Source organism: Pristiophorus japonicus, chromosome 5 (assembly GCF_044704955.1).
Source record: "Pristiophorus japonicus isolate sPriJap1 chromosome 5, sPriJap1.hap1, whole genome shotgun sequence".
NCBI lineage: Eukaryota > Metazoa > Chordata > Chondrichthyes > Pristiophoridae > Pristiophorus > Pristiophorus japonicus.
The window spans coordinates 46,385,614-46,402,384 of NC_091981.1; the positions used below are offsets into that span (position 1 = coordinate 46,385,614).

At 46.6% G+C, this 16,771-nt stretch overlaps 1 protein-coding gene across 2 annotated transcripts in view; it reads left to right on the forward strand.

Moving 5' to 3' along the window:
• Positions 1 to 16,771, forward strand: part of stt3b (STT3 oligosaccharyltransferase complex catalytic subunit B) — a 142,863-nt gene that overhangs the window by 36,055 nt on the left and 90,037 nt on the right. For both annotated transcript variants that reach the window (XM_070880584.1, XM_070880583.1), the window contains exon 2: positions 11,539 to 11,647. In XM_070880584.1, coding sequence (XP_070736685.1) covers positions 11,539 to 11,647 — 109 coding nt within the window. The remainder of the gene's footprint in view (positions 1 to 11,538; positions 11,648 to 16,771) is intronic.

Sequence of the window (16,771 nt, forward strand, 5' to 3'; positions counted from 1 at the left end):
CACAACCCCTTCCCTCTCTCTTTCCCCACACCCCCTTCCCTCTCTCTTTCCCCACACCCCCTTCCCTCTCTCTTTCCCCACACCCCCTTCCCTCTCTCTTTCCCCACACCCCCTTCCCTCTCTCTTTCCCCACACCCCCTTCCCTCTCTCTTTCCCCACACTCCCCTTCCTCTCTTTTCCCACACCCCCTTCCCTCTCTCTTTCCCCACACCCCCTTCCCTCTCTCTTTCCCCACACCCCTTCCCTCTCTCTTTCCCCACACCCCCTTCCCTCTCTCTTCCCCACACCCCCTTCCCTCTCTCTTTCCCCACACCCCCTTCCCTCTCTCTTTCCCCACACCCCCTTCCCTCTCTCTTCCCCACACCCCCTTCCCTCTCTCTTTCCCCACACCCCCTTCCCTCTCTCTTTCCCCACACCCCCTTCCCTCTCTCTTTCCCCACACCCCCTTCCCTCTCTCTTTCCCCACACCCCCTTCCCTCTCTCTTTCCCCACACCCCCTTCCCTCTCTCTTTCCCCACACCCCCTTCCCTCTCTCTTTCCCCACACCCCCTTCCCTCTCTCTTTCCCCACACCCCCTTCCCTCTCTCTTTCCCCACACCCCCTTCCCTCTCTCTTCCCCACACCCCCTTCCCTCTCTCTTTCCCCACACCCCCTTCCTCTCTCTTTCCCCACACCCCCTTCCCTCTCTCTTTCCCCACACCCCCTTCCCTCTCTCTTTCCCCACACCCCCTTCCCTCTCTCTCCCCTCCCTCTCCGCGCGCATTGAAATCTCGACCTCCGATAAATGACTCGGACACCTTCAGCTCCGGCAGAAGTTTCTTTAATTTACTTGCTAGCAAGGAAAAGGTCACACTCAATGGCTAAGTGAACACCTCCGAAATGGTACAGTTTCACAAGATATTTATACAGTAAAACCCAAGTTATGGCCTCTCCCTGTGTATTGGCTCTGTCTCGCAGTCAGTGAATACAGATAAAGAGTTAATTACTACATCCTTGTCCTGACATGGTTTCCAGATATTTCCTTTTGTCAGGGATATTAGTTGGCCAGCAGGCCATTATTCGATGAGAGTGTGGTAATGAGCTATTACCTGCCTTGCATTGTGTCAGGATTGTCCAGTTTCCTGGTCAGTTATCTTTTTGCATCAAATGGATGAGGTCGCTACAAGAGATAATGGCTGTTGATTTGAGTAGTTCAAAAAGGGTGGGGTGGCGTGGAACTGGTGTCGTATAGATAATAGGAGAGCACCATGTGGCGGGGGGTACTTGTCTCAGCAGGACTTGCCTCCGAGCTGTCTGGTGGCTATCAGCCCTTTCAAGCCAAGTTTAGCTGTTTATGCAAGCCGACTGCTTTATGCAGAAATTTCTGGAAGGACCAGGACGCCATTTTGTTATATATTAAAAAGGACACAAAAATACCATGTGGTATCAGCTTAGATAAAAATACATTTCCTCGCTCTCTTCCCCCTTCGCTCTCCTCCCCCTTTGCGCGCGTTCTCTCCCCCCCCCCCTTTGCGCACTCTCTCTCCCCCCCTTTGCGCACTCTCTTCCCCCCCCTTTGCGGCGCTCTCTCCCCCCCCTTTGCGCGCGCTCTCTCCCCCCCCTTTGCGCGCGCTCTCTCCCCCCCCCTTTGCGCGCGCTCTCTCCCCCCCCTTTGCGCGCGCTCTCTCCCCCCCCCCTTTGCGCGCGCTCTCTCCCCCCCCCCCTTTGCGCGCGCTCTCTCCCCCCCCCCCTTTGCGCGCGCTCTCTCCCCCCCCCCCCTTTGCGCGCGCTCTCTCCCCCCCTTTGCGCGCGCTCTCTCCCCCGCTTTGCGCGCGCTCTCTCCCCCCCCTTTGCGCGCGCTCTCTCCCCCCCCTTTGCGCGCGCTCTCTCCCCTCCCTTTGCGCGCGCTCTCTCCCCTCCCTTTGCGCGCGCTCTCTCCCCCCCCTTTGCGCGCGCTCTCTCTCCCCCCTTTGCGCGCGCTCTCTCTCCCCCCTTTGCGCGCGCTCTCTCCCCCCCCCTTTGCGCGCGCTCTCTCCCACCCCCTTTCCGCGCGCTCTCTCCCCCCCTTTGCGCGCGCTCTCTCCCCCCCTTTGCGCGCGCTCTCTCCCCCCCTTTGCGCGCGCTCTCTCCCCCCCCCTTTGCGCGCGCTCTCTCCCCCCACCTTTGCGCGCGCTCTCTCCCCCCCCCTTTGCGCGCGCTCTCTCTCCCCCCTTTGCGCGCGCTCTCTCCCCCCCTCTTTGCGCGCGCTCTCTCCCCCCCCCTTTGCGCGCGCTCTCTCCCCCCCCTTTGCGCGCGCTCTCTACCCCCCCTTTGCGCGCGCTCTCTCCCCCCCCCTTTGCGCGCGCTCTCTCCCCCCCCCTTTGCGCGCGCTCTCTCCCTCCCCCTTTGCGCGCGCTCTCTCCCCCCCCCTTTGCGCGCGCTCTCTCCCCCCCCCCCTTTGCGCGCGCTCTCTCCCCCCCCTTTGCGCGCGCTCTCTCCCCCCCCTTTGCGCGCGCTCTCTCCCCCCCCTTTGCGCGCGCTCTCTCTCCCCCCCCCTTTGCGCGCGCTCTCTTCCCCCCCCCCTTTGCGCGCGCTCTCTTTCCCCCCCCCCCTTTGCGCGCGCTCTCTTTCCCCCCCCCCTTTGCGCGCGCTCTCTTTCCCCCCCCCCTTTGCGCGCGCTCTCTTCCCCCCCCTTTGCGCGCGCTCTCTCCCCCCCCTTTGCGCGCGCGCTCTCTTCCCCCCCCCCCTTTGCGCGCGCTCTCTTCCCCCCCCCCTTTGCGCGCGCTCTCTTCCCCCCCCCCCCTTTGCGCGCGCTCTCTTCCCCCCCCCCCCCTTTGCGCGCGCTCTCTTCCCCCCCCCCCTTTGCGCGCGCTCTCTTCCCCCCCCCCCCTTTGCGCGCGCTCTCTCCCCCCCCCCTTTGCGCGCGCTCTCTCCCCCCCCCCTTTGCGCGCGCTCTCCCCCCCCCCTTTGCGCGCGCTCTCCCCCCCCCCCCCCCCCCCCTTTGCGCGCGCGCTCTCTTCCCCCCCGGTCCTTCCTTCCTTCCTCATTCTTTCCCACCCCACCCCACTGTCCATCCGTGTCTCATACTTCTCCATCCTTCCCCTCTCTCCGTGTCTCTCTTTTTGAGGGCTGCAATTTTAAAGGAGCTCTGAAGCTGTAGTTACTGTTTGGCCTCGTCTGGAGAATCTATGTTTTAAGTCTTTACTGTCTTACAATAGTGCCTTTTATAAAACCTGCTTTACTGACGAGGCTTCTTCCAAAATAATGGCAGAACTGTCATTTTGGAGTCTGCCATATAAATATTTGGTTTTCCCAGCGTACATTTTATACAGTAAGGTCTATTTTTATTTAACACTATTTTTTCATGAAAAACATTGGTGAGCATTTCATTGGCATTTTTATTGTTGAAAGCCTTGGGCCAAAAGTAAAGAATTAAACTCCTTTTAAATGCTATATATGGTTAGCATTGTAGAAACTTTGAAGTGTTTTATTAAATTATTGGACATTTTTAAACACCTTGTTTCAAATGAGATGAAGATATTTGCGGGGCAAGAGCTTGAAGCCTCTGATACCAATGGTGGGACAAGGGGACCATCAGTGGGGGTAGGGGGGGGGGGGGGGAGAGAGAAATACCCAAAAGGCTAGAGTTGGACCAGCCAATGTGGAAGATTACATGAGGCAGGAGAAAGTTGCAGAGGTCCACTGAGGTAACACAATAGAAAAGATTTGAAGATGAGGACGGGGATTTTAAGCACCGTGTAATGGGGGTTGGGAACCAGGATAAGTCTGCGATCGGGGCTTGGTTTGGAACAGAATATGGGAGACTGAAGTTGGAACTTGTGGAGGATGAGAAACTGGCAAAATGGTCATTTGGAAATAGAGTCTAGAGATGACCGAAGTGGAATGGTCATGGGTAGCAAGTGGGTTTTAAAGGTCAGCCAAGGTTTTGCATAGTTTGGTTCAGCTTGAGTAAGTGGGATGGAGTAAGAGTGCTCCCGTCACCCTCAACTTCAGTTGGAAGAAATTTTGACACATTCGCACCTTAAATGTCAGACGTGCAGTCAAACAGCATGCAGAGTGTCATGGGGTTGAGGGAAAGTGGTAGAGAAGTTGAGCCGGGTGTCGTCAGCATGCATATTGAAGTTGACCCAGAGCTGCAGATGATGTCAGAGGGGCAGCATGTAAATTAGGACGAGAAGGGGTGGAGGATAGATCTTTGGGGAATTCCAGATGTGACTGCAGGGGCAAGAAGAAAAATCATTGCTCGAGTGGCACCTTGCAAGGACAGCCCTACAGAGCCGATACCAAAGGTGAGGAGATAGAGCAGGATATTTTGATTGTCTCCATGGCAATTGATGTGGTCAATGAGGATTAATACACTGAAATCATAGTTATTTGTTACATTGGCCAAGCTCTTCTTGGTATGAGCAGGGCAGAAGCTAGACCGAAAATAATTGAAAATAGTCTTGGGAAAGAGGGGCACAGAATTAGGAGGTGATAATGCATTCAAGGATCTTGGCGAAAAAAGGGAGGTTCGAGATTGGGTTATAATTGGAGTCAGTATGAGAGTGATTGGCACCTTTTTTGAAAAGCGGAGGGAAGGTGCCTGAACAAGAGAGCCATTAACAATTAATAAGCATGGGTGCCAAGAAAAGCAATAGAGTAGGTCGGAGTTAGGTGGAAAGGGGGGGGGTCAAGGAAACATGCGGTGATTCTTGTGAAAAAAGATGAGGGTAGGGGAGATGGGAAAATGACGGGGGATTGGGAAATGGCTGGTACTGGTGGGGGTGGGTGAAGACCAATAAGAGGTGGCAGCCGTGACGGCTTTATGGATGGTCTCTATTTTAGAGTTCTTTGCATTTGGTGTTGAGAGAAGAGATTAGAAAGTGGTTTGTCATGGACAACAAACACCTCCCTTTTCTCCATGACAATCCTGGAATAATAAAAGAATTTTACTAAAGGTAGAACATAGCACATAAGAAATAGGAGCAGGAGTAGGCCATACGGCCCCTCGAGCCTGCTCCACCATTGCTGATCTGATCATGGACTCGGGTCCACTTCACTGCCCGCTCCCCTTAATCCCTTATCTGTTAAGAAACAGTATCTCAGTTTTAAATTTATTCAATGTCCCAGCTTCCACAGCTCTCTGAGGCAGCAAATTCCACAGATTTACAACCCTCTGAGAAAATAAATTCCTCCTCATATCAGTATTAAACGGGTGGCCCTTTATTCTAAGATTATGCCCTTTAGTTCGAGTCTCCCCTGTCAGTGGAAATATCCTCTCTGCATCTACCTTGTCAAGCCCCCTCATAATCTTATATGTTTTGGTAAGATCACCTCACATTCTTCTGAATTCCAATGAGCAGAGGCCCAACCTCCTCAACCTTTGTGCTTAATATGGTCAAGCAGATTTTACAATAAATGACGAGACCAGTTATAACTTCGAAATTGCAGCACTCAGACTTAAAGAAGTTAAAGGAGGGAACTACACCAGGAGAACTACAGGGGTGGGAGATGGCTGGAAAATCGTAGACTGGTGAGCACTGAAGCTGAAAACTCTGGCCTATCTCTTAATAGCTTTGCGGCATTTAATGGAAGTATTGTTCATCCTTTTGTGTAAAAGTCTTAATTTTAATCATTCCTTAGGTTATTTGCTTGTCTTTGGCAGCATGCCTGTTGTCACTGCACATAGGTAAAAGTTTTTTCTTTGGGTTCTTTCAGACAGTATTTTAAAATAAATTGGTTTAATTAGTTTTTGCTGATAGTTTTTGCAGGTTTGTTGTTCTTTGAACATTTGATCTAATGCCATCAACTCTGCAACTGTAGCCAAGACATGTTTATTACTTATTCATTCTGTGTATTGGTCAGGCTGGTCCCTGAAGGCTATATTCTCCAGCCTGATGTCATTTGGCTTTAAGATCAATATTGAATGACTGATCCCAGGTTGACATATTCTTGTGTATGTGTCTACTGATGTTGAATGATTTCCAGTTGTGTGAAGCTTGTTCCAAATCGGCCAGATGGTTGGTCAGAACTGCCTAATTTGCCCGAAGATAATCCTTGCAGGCAAAAGTTGTAAAGTTGTGTACCTCAAATTCCTGTTCTCAAGATATGCCTGAACCTCCATTTCTGAAGAAGAAATTGGTAGAGACTGGCCTCAGCAACCAGTTCGCACCAGGGTGCCATGTTCTGCGTTTGCTCAAATGATATAAGGAATTTTCCAGTTACAAAACTATTAGTGCCAGGACTGTAGTGGCACTCTGGTGAAGGGTTTGAGTTTTCAGCAAGAAGGTGACAGAAATGTTGACCTCTGCAGCTAGCATCCCACTCCAGTGGTTTCTTACTAATTGAGATTTCAGTTGTGACCAACTCGGGTCCTGATGTGGAGTTTATGCAAGATTCCCATAGCGTATCAAAAGGAATTGGCTTTGACCACCAAATCCTCTCATCTATAATCAACAACTTGTATTCATATAGCTCTTTTAGCTACATCCCAAGGCACGATCATATAGGAGGGGACAGACACTGAGCAATTATAGAAGTTAGGAGAGTTAACCGAACGCACAGTCGAAGAGGGGCTTTAAAAATTTTTAAAGGCGCGGCGGAAGTAGCTAGATGAAAAGGTTTAGGGGTGGAGTTTGTGAATCATCATCATGGCAGTCCCTCGGAATCGAGGAAGACTTGCTTCCACTCCTGAAGTTTTGGCGGCTGATTAGTCTAATACGAGAGCCACAGACATTGTCACAAGTGGGACAGATAGTTGGAGTTGTCCATGAGGGTCCTGACGTTCCAGGTCCCGAACTTTTATGTTAACGGAATGGAAGATGCCTGTGCGTGAGTTCTTTTAACGTGGGGTGGTCGTTGCATACCAGCTACCACACGGGCTTAGCTGAGCAAGGTCTTGATCCAGTGGCAAGGGAGTCCAAGATGACTGGAGACCAGGCACTGCTATATGGATCAAATTGCCTACAGCGAGATGTTGGCCGCCGGCTCCGCGCTGTGTAGTGTCTTTGGTGGTAGGTGATCCGCAGCCTAGTTGGGGGCAGGCATTGGGAGGGTCAGTGGCCCACCAGGGTTCAGGGTGGGAGGACAGGGGGGGGTGGTGGTCACAGCCATGGTACTCGGGTGTCAGAGGAGGAGAAGAGGCCAGGTCACCAGTGGGGAAGGAGAGAGCTCCAGTCGTGAATAGGGTCCAGATGACTAGCGGCTCTGTCATCAAATGAGCAACAGGAGGGGAATTGTATAGGAAACCAGTGTCAAAAGTCTGAAGGGCTGGAGGAAGCTCCAGAGGTATGGTGGGGCAAGATCATGGAGGGATTTGTAGTCAAGGAATAGAGGTCATTTAAGATAGGGGTGAGGAACAAGCAGAGCTTAGTGTGGGATAGAATGTGCCTGGTGGAGTTTTTGACAAGTTGAAGTCTGTCTTAGATGACGCTTGGGAAGCCAGAGAAGAGGATATTGGGAAAAATCAAGCCCTGAGGCAATAAGCGTGGATAACATCAACCAAGGACCTACATAAGAGAGTTTTGAAACCATGACCTAAGCCACTGAAGAATCTGCATACATGAGAGTTGGTACAGAATTCTTTGGGACACAGGCTCTGGTGATAACTCTTTTAGGGCATTAGTTTTATATCATCAAAAGGGCAAACCACTGACCTTTGAGTTAACTGAAAATGGCAGGATCAATCTCAATATTCCAGACTGCAACAAGTGCTAGAATGTACCCTTAGGACATATGCTGTACTATATGGGCGAGCACGCAGAGTTCATTCAATGCCGAGTACCTGGATGCTACTTGGAGTAAATTGCTTATTTTTATTAAGCATTATTTATATTGATTGCCAACTTGGTCTCCATAGTGTAAAACTGGTTAATTTCATGATAAACACTTTTTTGATATGCTTGCAGATTACTCAAGTGCTGTGATTTTTTTTTTAACTGTTCTATTACCTGAATTCTAACCTGAAATGGTAGATGATGTTCCTTTAAGAAACACATGCATCCCCATTCGACAGCATATAAAGACCACCGCAATTGAGGTAGTTTATCCTTGCATTAGCCTGGGCTCCTTCTGACTGAAACTCACTGCCTGCGCCACTCAATATCCAGAGAGTCCACAGCATGCAAGGAGCATTGGAACATAGCAACTGTACCTGATGCTCGAAAAATGAAGAAAATTAATTAAACCCTCTGTTGACGGAGCAAAAGTTAATTTACATGCGTGATTCAAGTGTCCCTGGTCTCTCATTATGTAAAATTTATCCTGGTTTAACGAATTTAGGTCATCTCATACTATTTTGGGCATATTCACTGGTATGTGTAGATGGAGCAAATGAACAAAAATAGATATTTGATCTCTCGCTCCAGGCCTCCACATTGCAAACCTTGTCTTTCTGATCCAGTGGCCGGAATTTTGCCAACCTTGGTGGGTCCGGTGCAGCGGTGGCCATGGCAGGTCGCGACCCCGCTGCTGGTTCCATCCCACTGCTGAAAATGACTTTTCCTTGATAGGGCCTATTAAGCCCGCCCTGCGTGATATGTGACTCAATTAAATGGAGCGGGTTTGGTGATGTCATTCATGACGCGTTTACCGCCGGGATCTTTAAATGAACCATGGCCACATTGGATTTGATGTTTAACCTCACATAGTGCTGTCCGTGCACTACAGCATTGAAGTGCTGCAAACACTGACGATGATTTCACAGAGGCAGAGGGCTGTATCCAGGTTTGTTTTATTTGTTCCAGGCTGTGGGAACCGCTGGCAAGGCCAGCATTTATTGCCCATCCCTAACTGCCCCTGAGAAGGTGGTGGTGAGCTGCCGGCTTAAACTGATGCTGGCCTTGTCGTGAAGGTACTCCCACAGTGCTGCTAGGGAGGGAGTTCCAGGATTTTGACCCAGCGACGTTGAAGGAACAACAATATATTTCAAAGTCAGGATGGTGTGTAATTTGGAGGGAACTTGCAGGTGATACTGTTCCCATGCACCTGCTGCCTTTGTCCTTCTAGATGGTAGTCTTGGCGAGTTGCTGTAGTGCATCTTGTAAATGGTACACACTGCAGCCACAGTGTGCTGTGGTGGAGGGAGTGAATTTTTAAGGTAGTAGGCTAGCGCCAGTCAAACAGACTGCTTTGTCCTGGATAGTGTCCAGCTTCTGGAATGTTGTTGGAGCTGCACTCATCCAGGCAAGTAGAGAGTATTCCATCACACTCCTGACTTGTGCCTTGTAGATGGTGGAAAGGGAGTCGGGAGGTGAGACATTTACTGCAGAAAACCCAGCCTCTGAGACACTCTTGTTGCCACAATATTGATATGGCTGGTGCAGTTAAGTTTCTGGTCAATGGTGACCCTCAGGATGTTGATGGCGGGGGAATCCGCGATGGTAATGCTGTTGAATGTCCAGGCAAGGTGGTTGGACTTTCACTTGTTGGAGATGGTCATTGCCTGGCACTTGTATGGCGCGAATGTTTCTTGCCACTTATCAGCCGAAGCCTGAATGTCATCCAGAACTTGCTGCATGCAGGCATGGACTGCTTTATTTTTGGAGGGGTTGCGAATGGAACGGAACACTGCAACCATCCACGGACATCTCCACTTCTGACCTTATGATAGAGGGAAGGTCATTGATGAAGCAGCTGAAGATGGTTCTCCGATGAATCCCTCCATGTGCTTATGGAGGGTGTCCGAGCACACAGAGGTCCTCTTCCCTTCCAAAGGGCGGAAGAGACCTCTCCAGGACACCAAAACAGCCTGGTTGCAGATTCCAGAGGAGGGATGTGTTCAGGGGGACCTGGTTGCAGTGTTGCAAATGCTTCAATTGTCTCATTAGATTAGGAAACATTAGTACAAAGCCACACTCGACTGCATCTTGCTGTGCCTCTCATCACATCCCCATCACTGCCTTCCCTACTCTACTGCACATTCTTACTCGCACCAACTTACCTTGCACCTCCACCCATTTTCCCTCTCTATCTACATTATCACATCCCCATCTCACTAGCCACCCTTCTCACCCTGATCCTAGTGCAATCATACCAACTAACAACACACAAGGGTAGGCACTTGGGTGTTTTATGTAGTGTTCACCTAAAGTTTCCTTTAATGTGGTGTCAAACATAAAAATCTTTATTTTCAATGCTTTCTATTATTGGACAGATTTGTGTGCACCTTTTGGGAGTGGCTTAGTGAGTTGCAGTGAAAGGTGAGACATAACGATACCCCTGTAATGGTGGTGCGTCTGAAAGGAATGGCTTGGTCATTGTAGGGATGATTTATGGTGTTGCTGTAGGGTGGTGCCAACCTGGCACATCTTGTGGCAACCATATGGGTGTACAGCATAAAGTTAACTAAATCTGGCCATGATGAGGCCATTCCTGGCCTCCTGGGCAGCAATGTGCTCAGGTGCTGATGCCCTCTGTCCTGTGCAGCATCAGGTGATTGCGGAGAAGGTTGGTTGATATTGGTGCTGCTGGTGTGCGGGCTCATCGTGGTTCGATTCTGAGGACCAAGGTGAGACGGTATAAATGGCAGCATGTTGATGGAATAGATGGCAGGTGAAGTACAGATGACAAGTATTCTGTTAATGGTGAGAGAGTTGTTCCAATGAGGTGAGACTGAAGGAGACTTCCAAGGAAAGACTTGCAGCCTGCGAATCTGTGTTGGAAATGCACTAAACAACGGATTATGCCTGTGGAAAGTAATCATCTGTCGGGTGGGAGCTTTTACTGTACATTTGAAGCTGTCAAGTAATCAGCTGGAGCAATGGCCAAAGAACTTCTGCCTCAGGTTGACACACGGTCCCTGAATAGCATGTTTCCCATGGCCATGCAGCTAAATTTTAAAAGTTAAAAGAAAAGCTGTTAAGGGTCTGATAACTAGCTGTTAATCATCTAAATTGGGTCGCTAGTTGCGCTGCTCGGGTTGGCTCAGTGCTGACGGTTGTGCCTGGGGGAAAGGTGTGTGGGAAGGAATGACGACAGGTTCCCGACCTGTTGTCAAAAATAACAACGTTCCCACCCGACCCACCACCGATCACGCCTGCCAGTATGACTTGGAATTTTCTCATCGTTTTCATTTGTACATTACGGAGGATGGTCTGAGGGGAAGAGTGATCTCGCGATACAACAACTTTGCTTTGTGTAGCGGTTTTAATGTAAAGAAACATTCCACGGTATTTCAAAGAGACATAAGGTAAAATGTAAATGCTTTATACTGCTATTCAGTGACAAAATGGGAAAATATAGTTCCTCAGCAGTGACATCACATAACATGAAGCACACAGCAAGCACACAAAACTGACATTTTAATTCACTGCTTCTTTGTAATTGCCCATTTGAAGGTTGAATCACATTGTAATATGGTCTGTTTGGTATAGATGCAGCGAAGTTTGTGTTGTAATTTCATTGGTGAAGGTTTCATGCTATCCAAGTGCTTGCAGAATTTGCAGTTCCCACGTACTATATGTAGGCACAGCATTTCAAGACCATGATCTTAAGTCACCTTGTAGGAGAATTATTTGCTCATTATTTTGTTATATAGGTAATTGTTTAATAACGAAGCTTTCTTTTTATGTTTTACAGGTTTAACTACCGTTCTACGCATTATCTTGCATCCCATGGGTTCTATGATTTTCTAAACTGGTTTGATGAACGAGCATGGTATCCTCTAGGAAGAATAGTTGGAGGAACGGTAAGAATAGAGCATCACAGAAATACAGATATGTAAAAATTCATGCCAACTGATACGAGCTGATGAATTAAAATTTCTCGTTACATTTTTGGAATAAATTGTACCAGAAAATGCAAGTTTCGGCTAAAGTAACCTTGTTTAGTAACATTTTAAACAATGACACCAGGATGTGATAAAAATGCTTCCAGTGACTTGTCCCGGAATATTCTATGATTTTAGTGATTCTTTTTATGATTATTATACCAAATTTAGTGAGGGGGAGGGGTCCACTGTGCTTTGGACTAATTTTTATCAACCAATGTATTTTAAGACGAGAACTAGTACATTACCTGTGACATTGCTGATGGTGCATTGATTTTTTTTTTTAATGCATTTCTACTGGCAATTGACAGGCCTGGGTGAAGGATATCACAGCAGCAGCTATTTTTGTAGGCAGGGCACAGTGGAGAGCAGGGCCAGAAGCCAGAAGTTTAATAAAAACATTTCTGAGGTGGCCAAGGCAGTGCGGGGCTGGAGGATGGACGACATCCCAAAGTGGGGTGCGCGGCAGCAGCCTGAAGGCAAAGTTTACAATTTTTTGGAGGCGGCAGGATAGGACAAATTAATGAAGATATGAAAGCACAAAAATCTTGCGTTAAAAAAAAATCTTTAAACTTAATTGAATTTAGATTGAAAAGAAACAAAGGAAAAACTTGCATTCATAAAGAGCCTTTCATGATTTAAGGATTTCCCACCATGTTTTACAGCTAATTAAGTACTTTTAAATGTAGTCACTGTTGTAATGTAGGAAACAAGGCAGCCAACTTGCACATGGTAAAGTCTCACAAATGAAATAATCAAATTATTTGTTTTCGTGATGTTGGTTGAGGAATAAATATTGGCTCTCATGCTCTTTTTTGAATAGTGCCATGGGATCTTTTATGTACACCTGAGAGGACAGTTTAACATGTCATCTGAAAGACAACACCTCTGACAGCGCAGCACTTCCTCCGTGCTGCAATGGCGTGTCAGCCTAGATTATGGGCTCAAGTCTCTGGAGTGGGACTTGAACACAAACCTATTGACTCAGAGGCGAGAGTGGTACCAGTGAGCCGCAGCTGATGTAGCTGTGCTAGGGAACATAGAGACTCTACAGATCCATTTCCTGGCCTGACAGGTATCTGTGATGCTTCATTGCTCAGTTTACAATGGGAAATCCTACTAAGACAGCACCTACAGACATGATGAGGAATAATGACAACTAACTTGACATTTTAACATTGGGGATGTTTACCTATCTCTAAAATGTGCCATGCAATCCACAGAACGATTTTTACTAAAGATAGGTATGCAATATTTACTGGTACCTTGACATAATACTGTAAATCCTTGCTATAATATGTGGGTGGGAGGGGAGAGAAAACACAAGGCAGACGAAGGGTGGAGCGGAGATGGGCGACCATGGCCCAAGGTGATGGGGAGGCAAGAACAAGCAGAGGGCTACTTAAGCGAGTGGATGCATAGCTAAGTGAGTGGGCAAAAATTTGGCAGATGGAGTATAATGTTGGAAAGTGTGAGGTCATGCACTTTGGCAGAAAAAAAAAATCAAAGAGCATGTTATTATCTAAATGGAGCAAGATTGCGAAGTGCCGCAGTACAGAGGGACCTGGGGGTACTTGTGCATGAAACACAAAAGGATAGTATGCAGGTACAGCAAGTGATCAGGAAGGCCAATGGTATCTTTATTGCAAAGGGGATGGAGTATAAAAGCAGGGAAGTCTTGCTACCGTTATACAGGGTATTGATGAGGCCACACCTGGAACACTGCTTGTAATTTTGGTTTCCATATTTACGAAAGGATATACTTGCTTTGGAGGCAGTTCAGAGAAGATTCACAAGGTTGATTCCGGGGATGAGGGGCTTGACTTATGAAGAAAGGTTGAGTAAGTTGGGCCTCTACTCTTTGGAATTCAGAAGAAAGAGGTGATCTTATCGAAACGTATAAGATTATGAGGGGGGCTTGACAAGGTGGATGCAGAGAGGATGTTTCCACTGATGGGGGAGACTAGAACTAGAGGGCATGATCTTAGAATAAGGGGCCGCCCATTTAAAACAGAGAGAAGGAGAAAGTTCTTCTCTGAGGGTTGTAAATCTGTGGAATTCGCAGCCTCAGCGAGCTGTGGAAGCTGGGACATTGAATAAATTTAAGACAGAAATAGACAGTTTCTTAAACGATAAGGCGATAAGGGGTTATGGGAAGCAGATGGGGAAGTGGACCTGAGTCCATGATCAGATCAGCCATGATCTTATTGAATGGTGGAGCAGGCTCGAGGTGCTGTATGGCCTACTCCTATTCCTATTTCTTATGTTATGTTCTTAAGGAGGCTTAAAAAATATGATCTACTATGAATAGATATATAAACATGTTGCAACAATTATTAATTTAGCAATTGAAACTTTGATTTGTTCATAAAACTCTTCATGGATTGATTCACAATGATGAAAGTGGAAACCCTGAATATTCCCCCATTGTCAATTGCTAGTGTATTGAAATATCATAGTTAACGGTGAATAACTTTCTAATTGGGAAAACCTGTGTAGACGGGGCAAGTGCAGCATTTGAAGTCAAAATTATTGATTTTTAGGCTCTTAATCCCCTCCCAACCATGTTTCATTCGTGTTAAGTCATCAAAAGTGTCAAACAACTGTTAAATCAAAAATTGGAGTGAAAAGGTGAACTTGTACATGGTGTCCACTTGGAAACATTTGAACTTTAATGTCTTTTGTGCTCTTTGCTTTTCAAATTTCAAATTAGTTCTGTTTGACCTGTTTGGAAGTGTTTTGTCCATCACTACATTTCTTCTTGTTTTGGATTTCTGACAGTTCAGGACTTGGCTAAGAATGGGTTGCAGTCCCATAATTGCATGAACTGAACCAATACACTCTTACTTGGAAGTAACTCTTTTATGGAATAGTCTGACAACAGGACCTCGAGAATACTGATACTATATTTGTTAGAATTGTTTTATAAACCGTGAATGAAGACGGGTGGAATAATGGGCAATAGAATAGAAAGATCATTTTTTTGAATATGATTTTCTCCTAATTTTGGCATGCTAGTTTATAATGAACACAAACTCTGAAATGCGAATGGAAATCCTGATGAGAAGAGAGCTGGATTGTTGATTTCTATGTAAAAGATGTAAGAAATCACTGAATGAGAAAATTGGCCTGTTGAGCAAATTGCTTCCACTTGTCTGTAGAGCATGTTCTTGGTGATGCAGTGTCCCACTAATATGATGGATGAGGAAATGGAAAAGTTATTAAGCGGCCTACATCCTAGGGTTTTAACTGAGGTGGCTGCAGAGATAGTGGATGCATTGATTTTGATCTTTGAGAATTCCCTAGATTCTAGAACGATCCCTGTAGATTGGAAGGTAATAAATGTAACTCTGCTTTTCAAGAAAGAAGGGAGAGAGAAAACAAGGAACTATAGGCCAGTTAGTCTGACATCAGTAGTAGGGAAAATGCTAGGATCTATTATTAGGGACATGGTAACAGGGCACTTGGAAAATCACTATGATTAGGCAAAATCAACACGGTTTTATGGAGGGGAAATAGTGTTTGAAAAATCTGAGTTTTTTGAGGGTGTAACTAGCAGGGTAGATAAGGGGGAACCAGTGGATATAGTATATCTGGATTTTCAAAAGGCATTTAATAAGGTGCCACACAAGATTAAGGCTCATGGGATTGGGAGTAATACATTAGCATGGATTGAGGATTGGTTAACGCACAGAAAACAGAGTAAGAATAATCAGATTATTTTCAGGTTGGCAGGGTGTAACTAGTGGAGTGGCGCAAGGATCAGTGCTTGGGCCTCATCTATTTACAATCTATGTCAATGACTTAGATGAGGGAACTAAATGTAATGTATCCAAGTTTGCTAACGATACAAAGCTAGTTGGGAAATTAAGCTGTGAGGAGGATGCAAAGAGGCTGCAAAGGGATATACTCAGCAGGTCAGGCAGCATCTGTGGAGAGAGAAACTAGAGTTAACATTTCAGGTCAATGATCTTTCGTCTTCCATTCTCTACCTGCTGAGTATTTTCAGCATTTTCTGTTTTTATTTGATTTCCAGCATCCGCGGTATTTTATTTTTGTTGCAAAGGGATATAGACAGGTTAAGTGATTGGACAAGAACGTGGCAGATGGCATATAATGTGAGGAAGTGTGAAGTGATCCACTTTGATAGAAAGAATGGAAAAGCAGAATTTTTAAAAAAAAAAGATGCAAGACCAGTAAATGTTGGTATTCAGAGGGATTTGGGACTCCTTGTACAAGAATCACAAAGTTAATATGCAGGTACAGCAAGCAATTAGGATGGCAAATGATATGTTTGCTTTTATTACAAAGGGGTTGGAGTGTAAGAGTAAGGAAGGCTTGCTGCAATTATATGGGGTTTTGGTGAGACCACACCTGGAGTACTGTGTACAGTTTTGGTCTCAAGTAAGGAAGGACGTGCTTGCCTTGGAGAGGGTGCAATGAAGGTTCACTAGTTGAGAAGAGATTGGGGAGAATGGGTCTATATGCTCTGGAGTTTAGAAAAATGCGAGATGATTTCATTGAAATGTATAAAATTCTTAGATTTGACAGGGTAGATGCTGAGAGGCTGTTTCCTCTGGCTGCTGAGTCAAGGAGTCATAGTCCCAGGATAAGGCGTCAGCCATAAGGACTGAGATGAGGAGAAACTTCTTCATTCAGAGGGTTGTGAATCTTTGGAATTCTCTACCCCAGAGATCATGGATGCTCAGTTAATAAATATATTCAAGACTGGATCGATAGATTTTGGGCACTAATGGAATCGAGGGATATGGGGATAGAGCGGGAAAGTGAAGTTGATACAGAACTTCAGCCATGATATTGAATAGCAAAGCAGGTTTGAGGGGCTGTATGGCCTACTCCTAACTCCTATTTCTTATATTAAGTGACTGTTTCATATACTGCCTGGTCTATCATGGACTTCATCCAACCTGTGTAATCTTCTGGGGAGAGATTCTGGAAGTGAGTCTCAAAGATGTAATTAAATCAAAAAATCCATTCAACTTCTCATTCACTATATTTCTCCTGAACTAATTGCCTTACTAT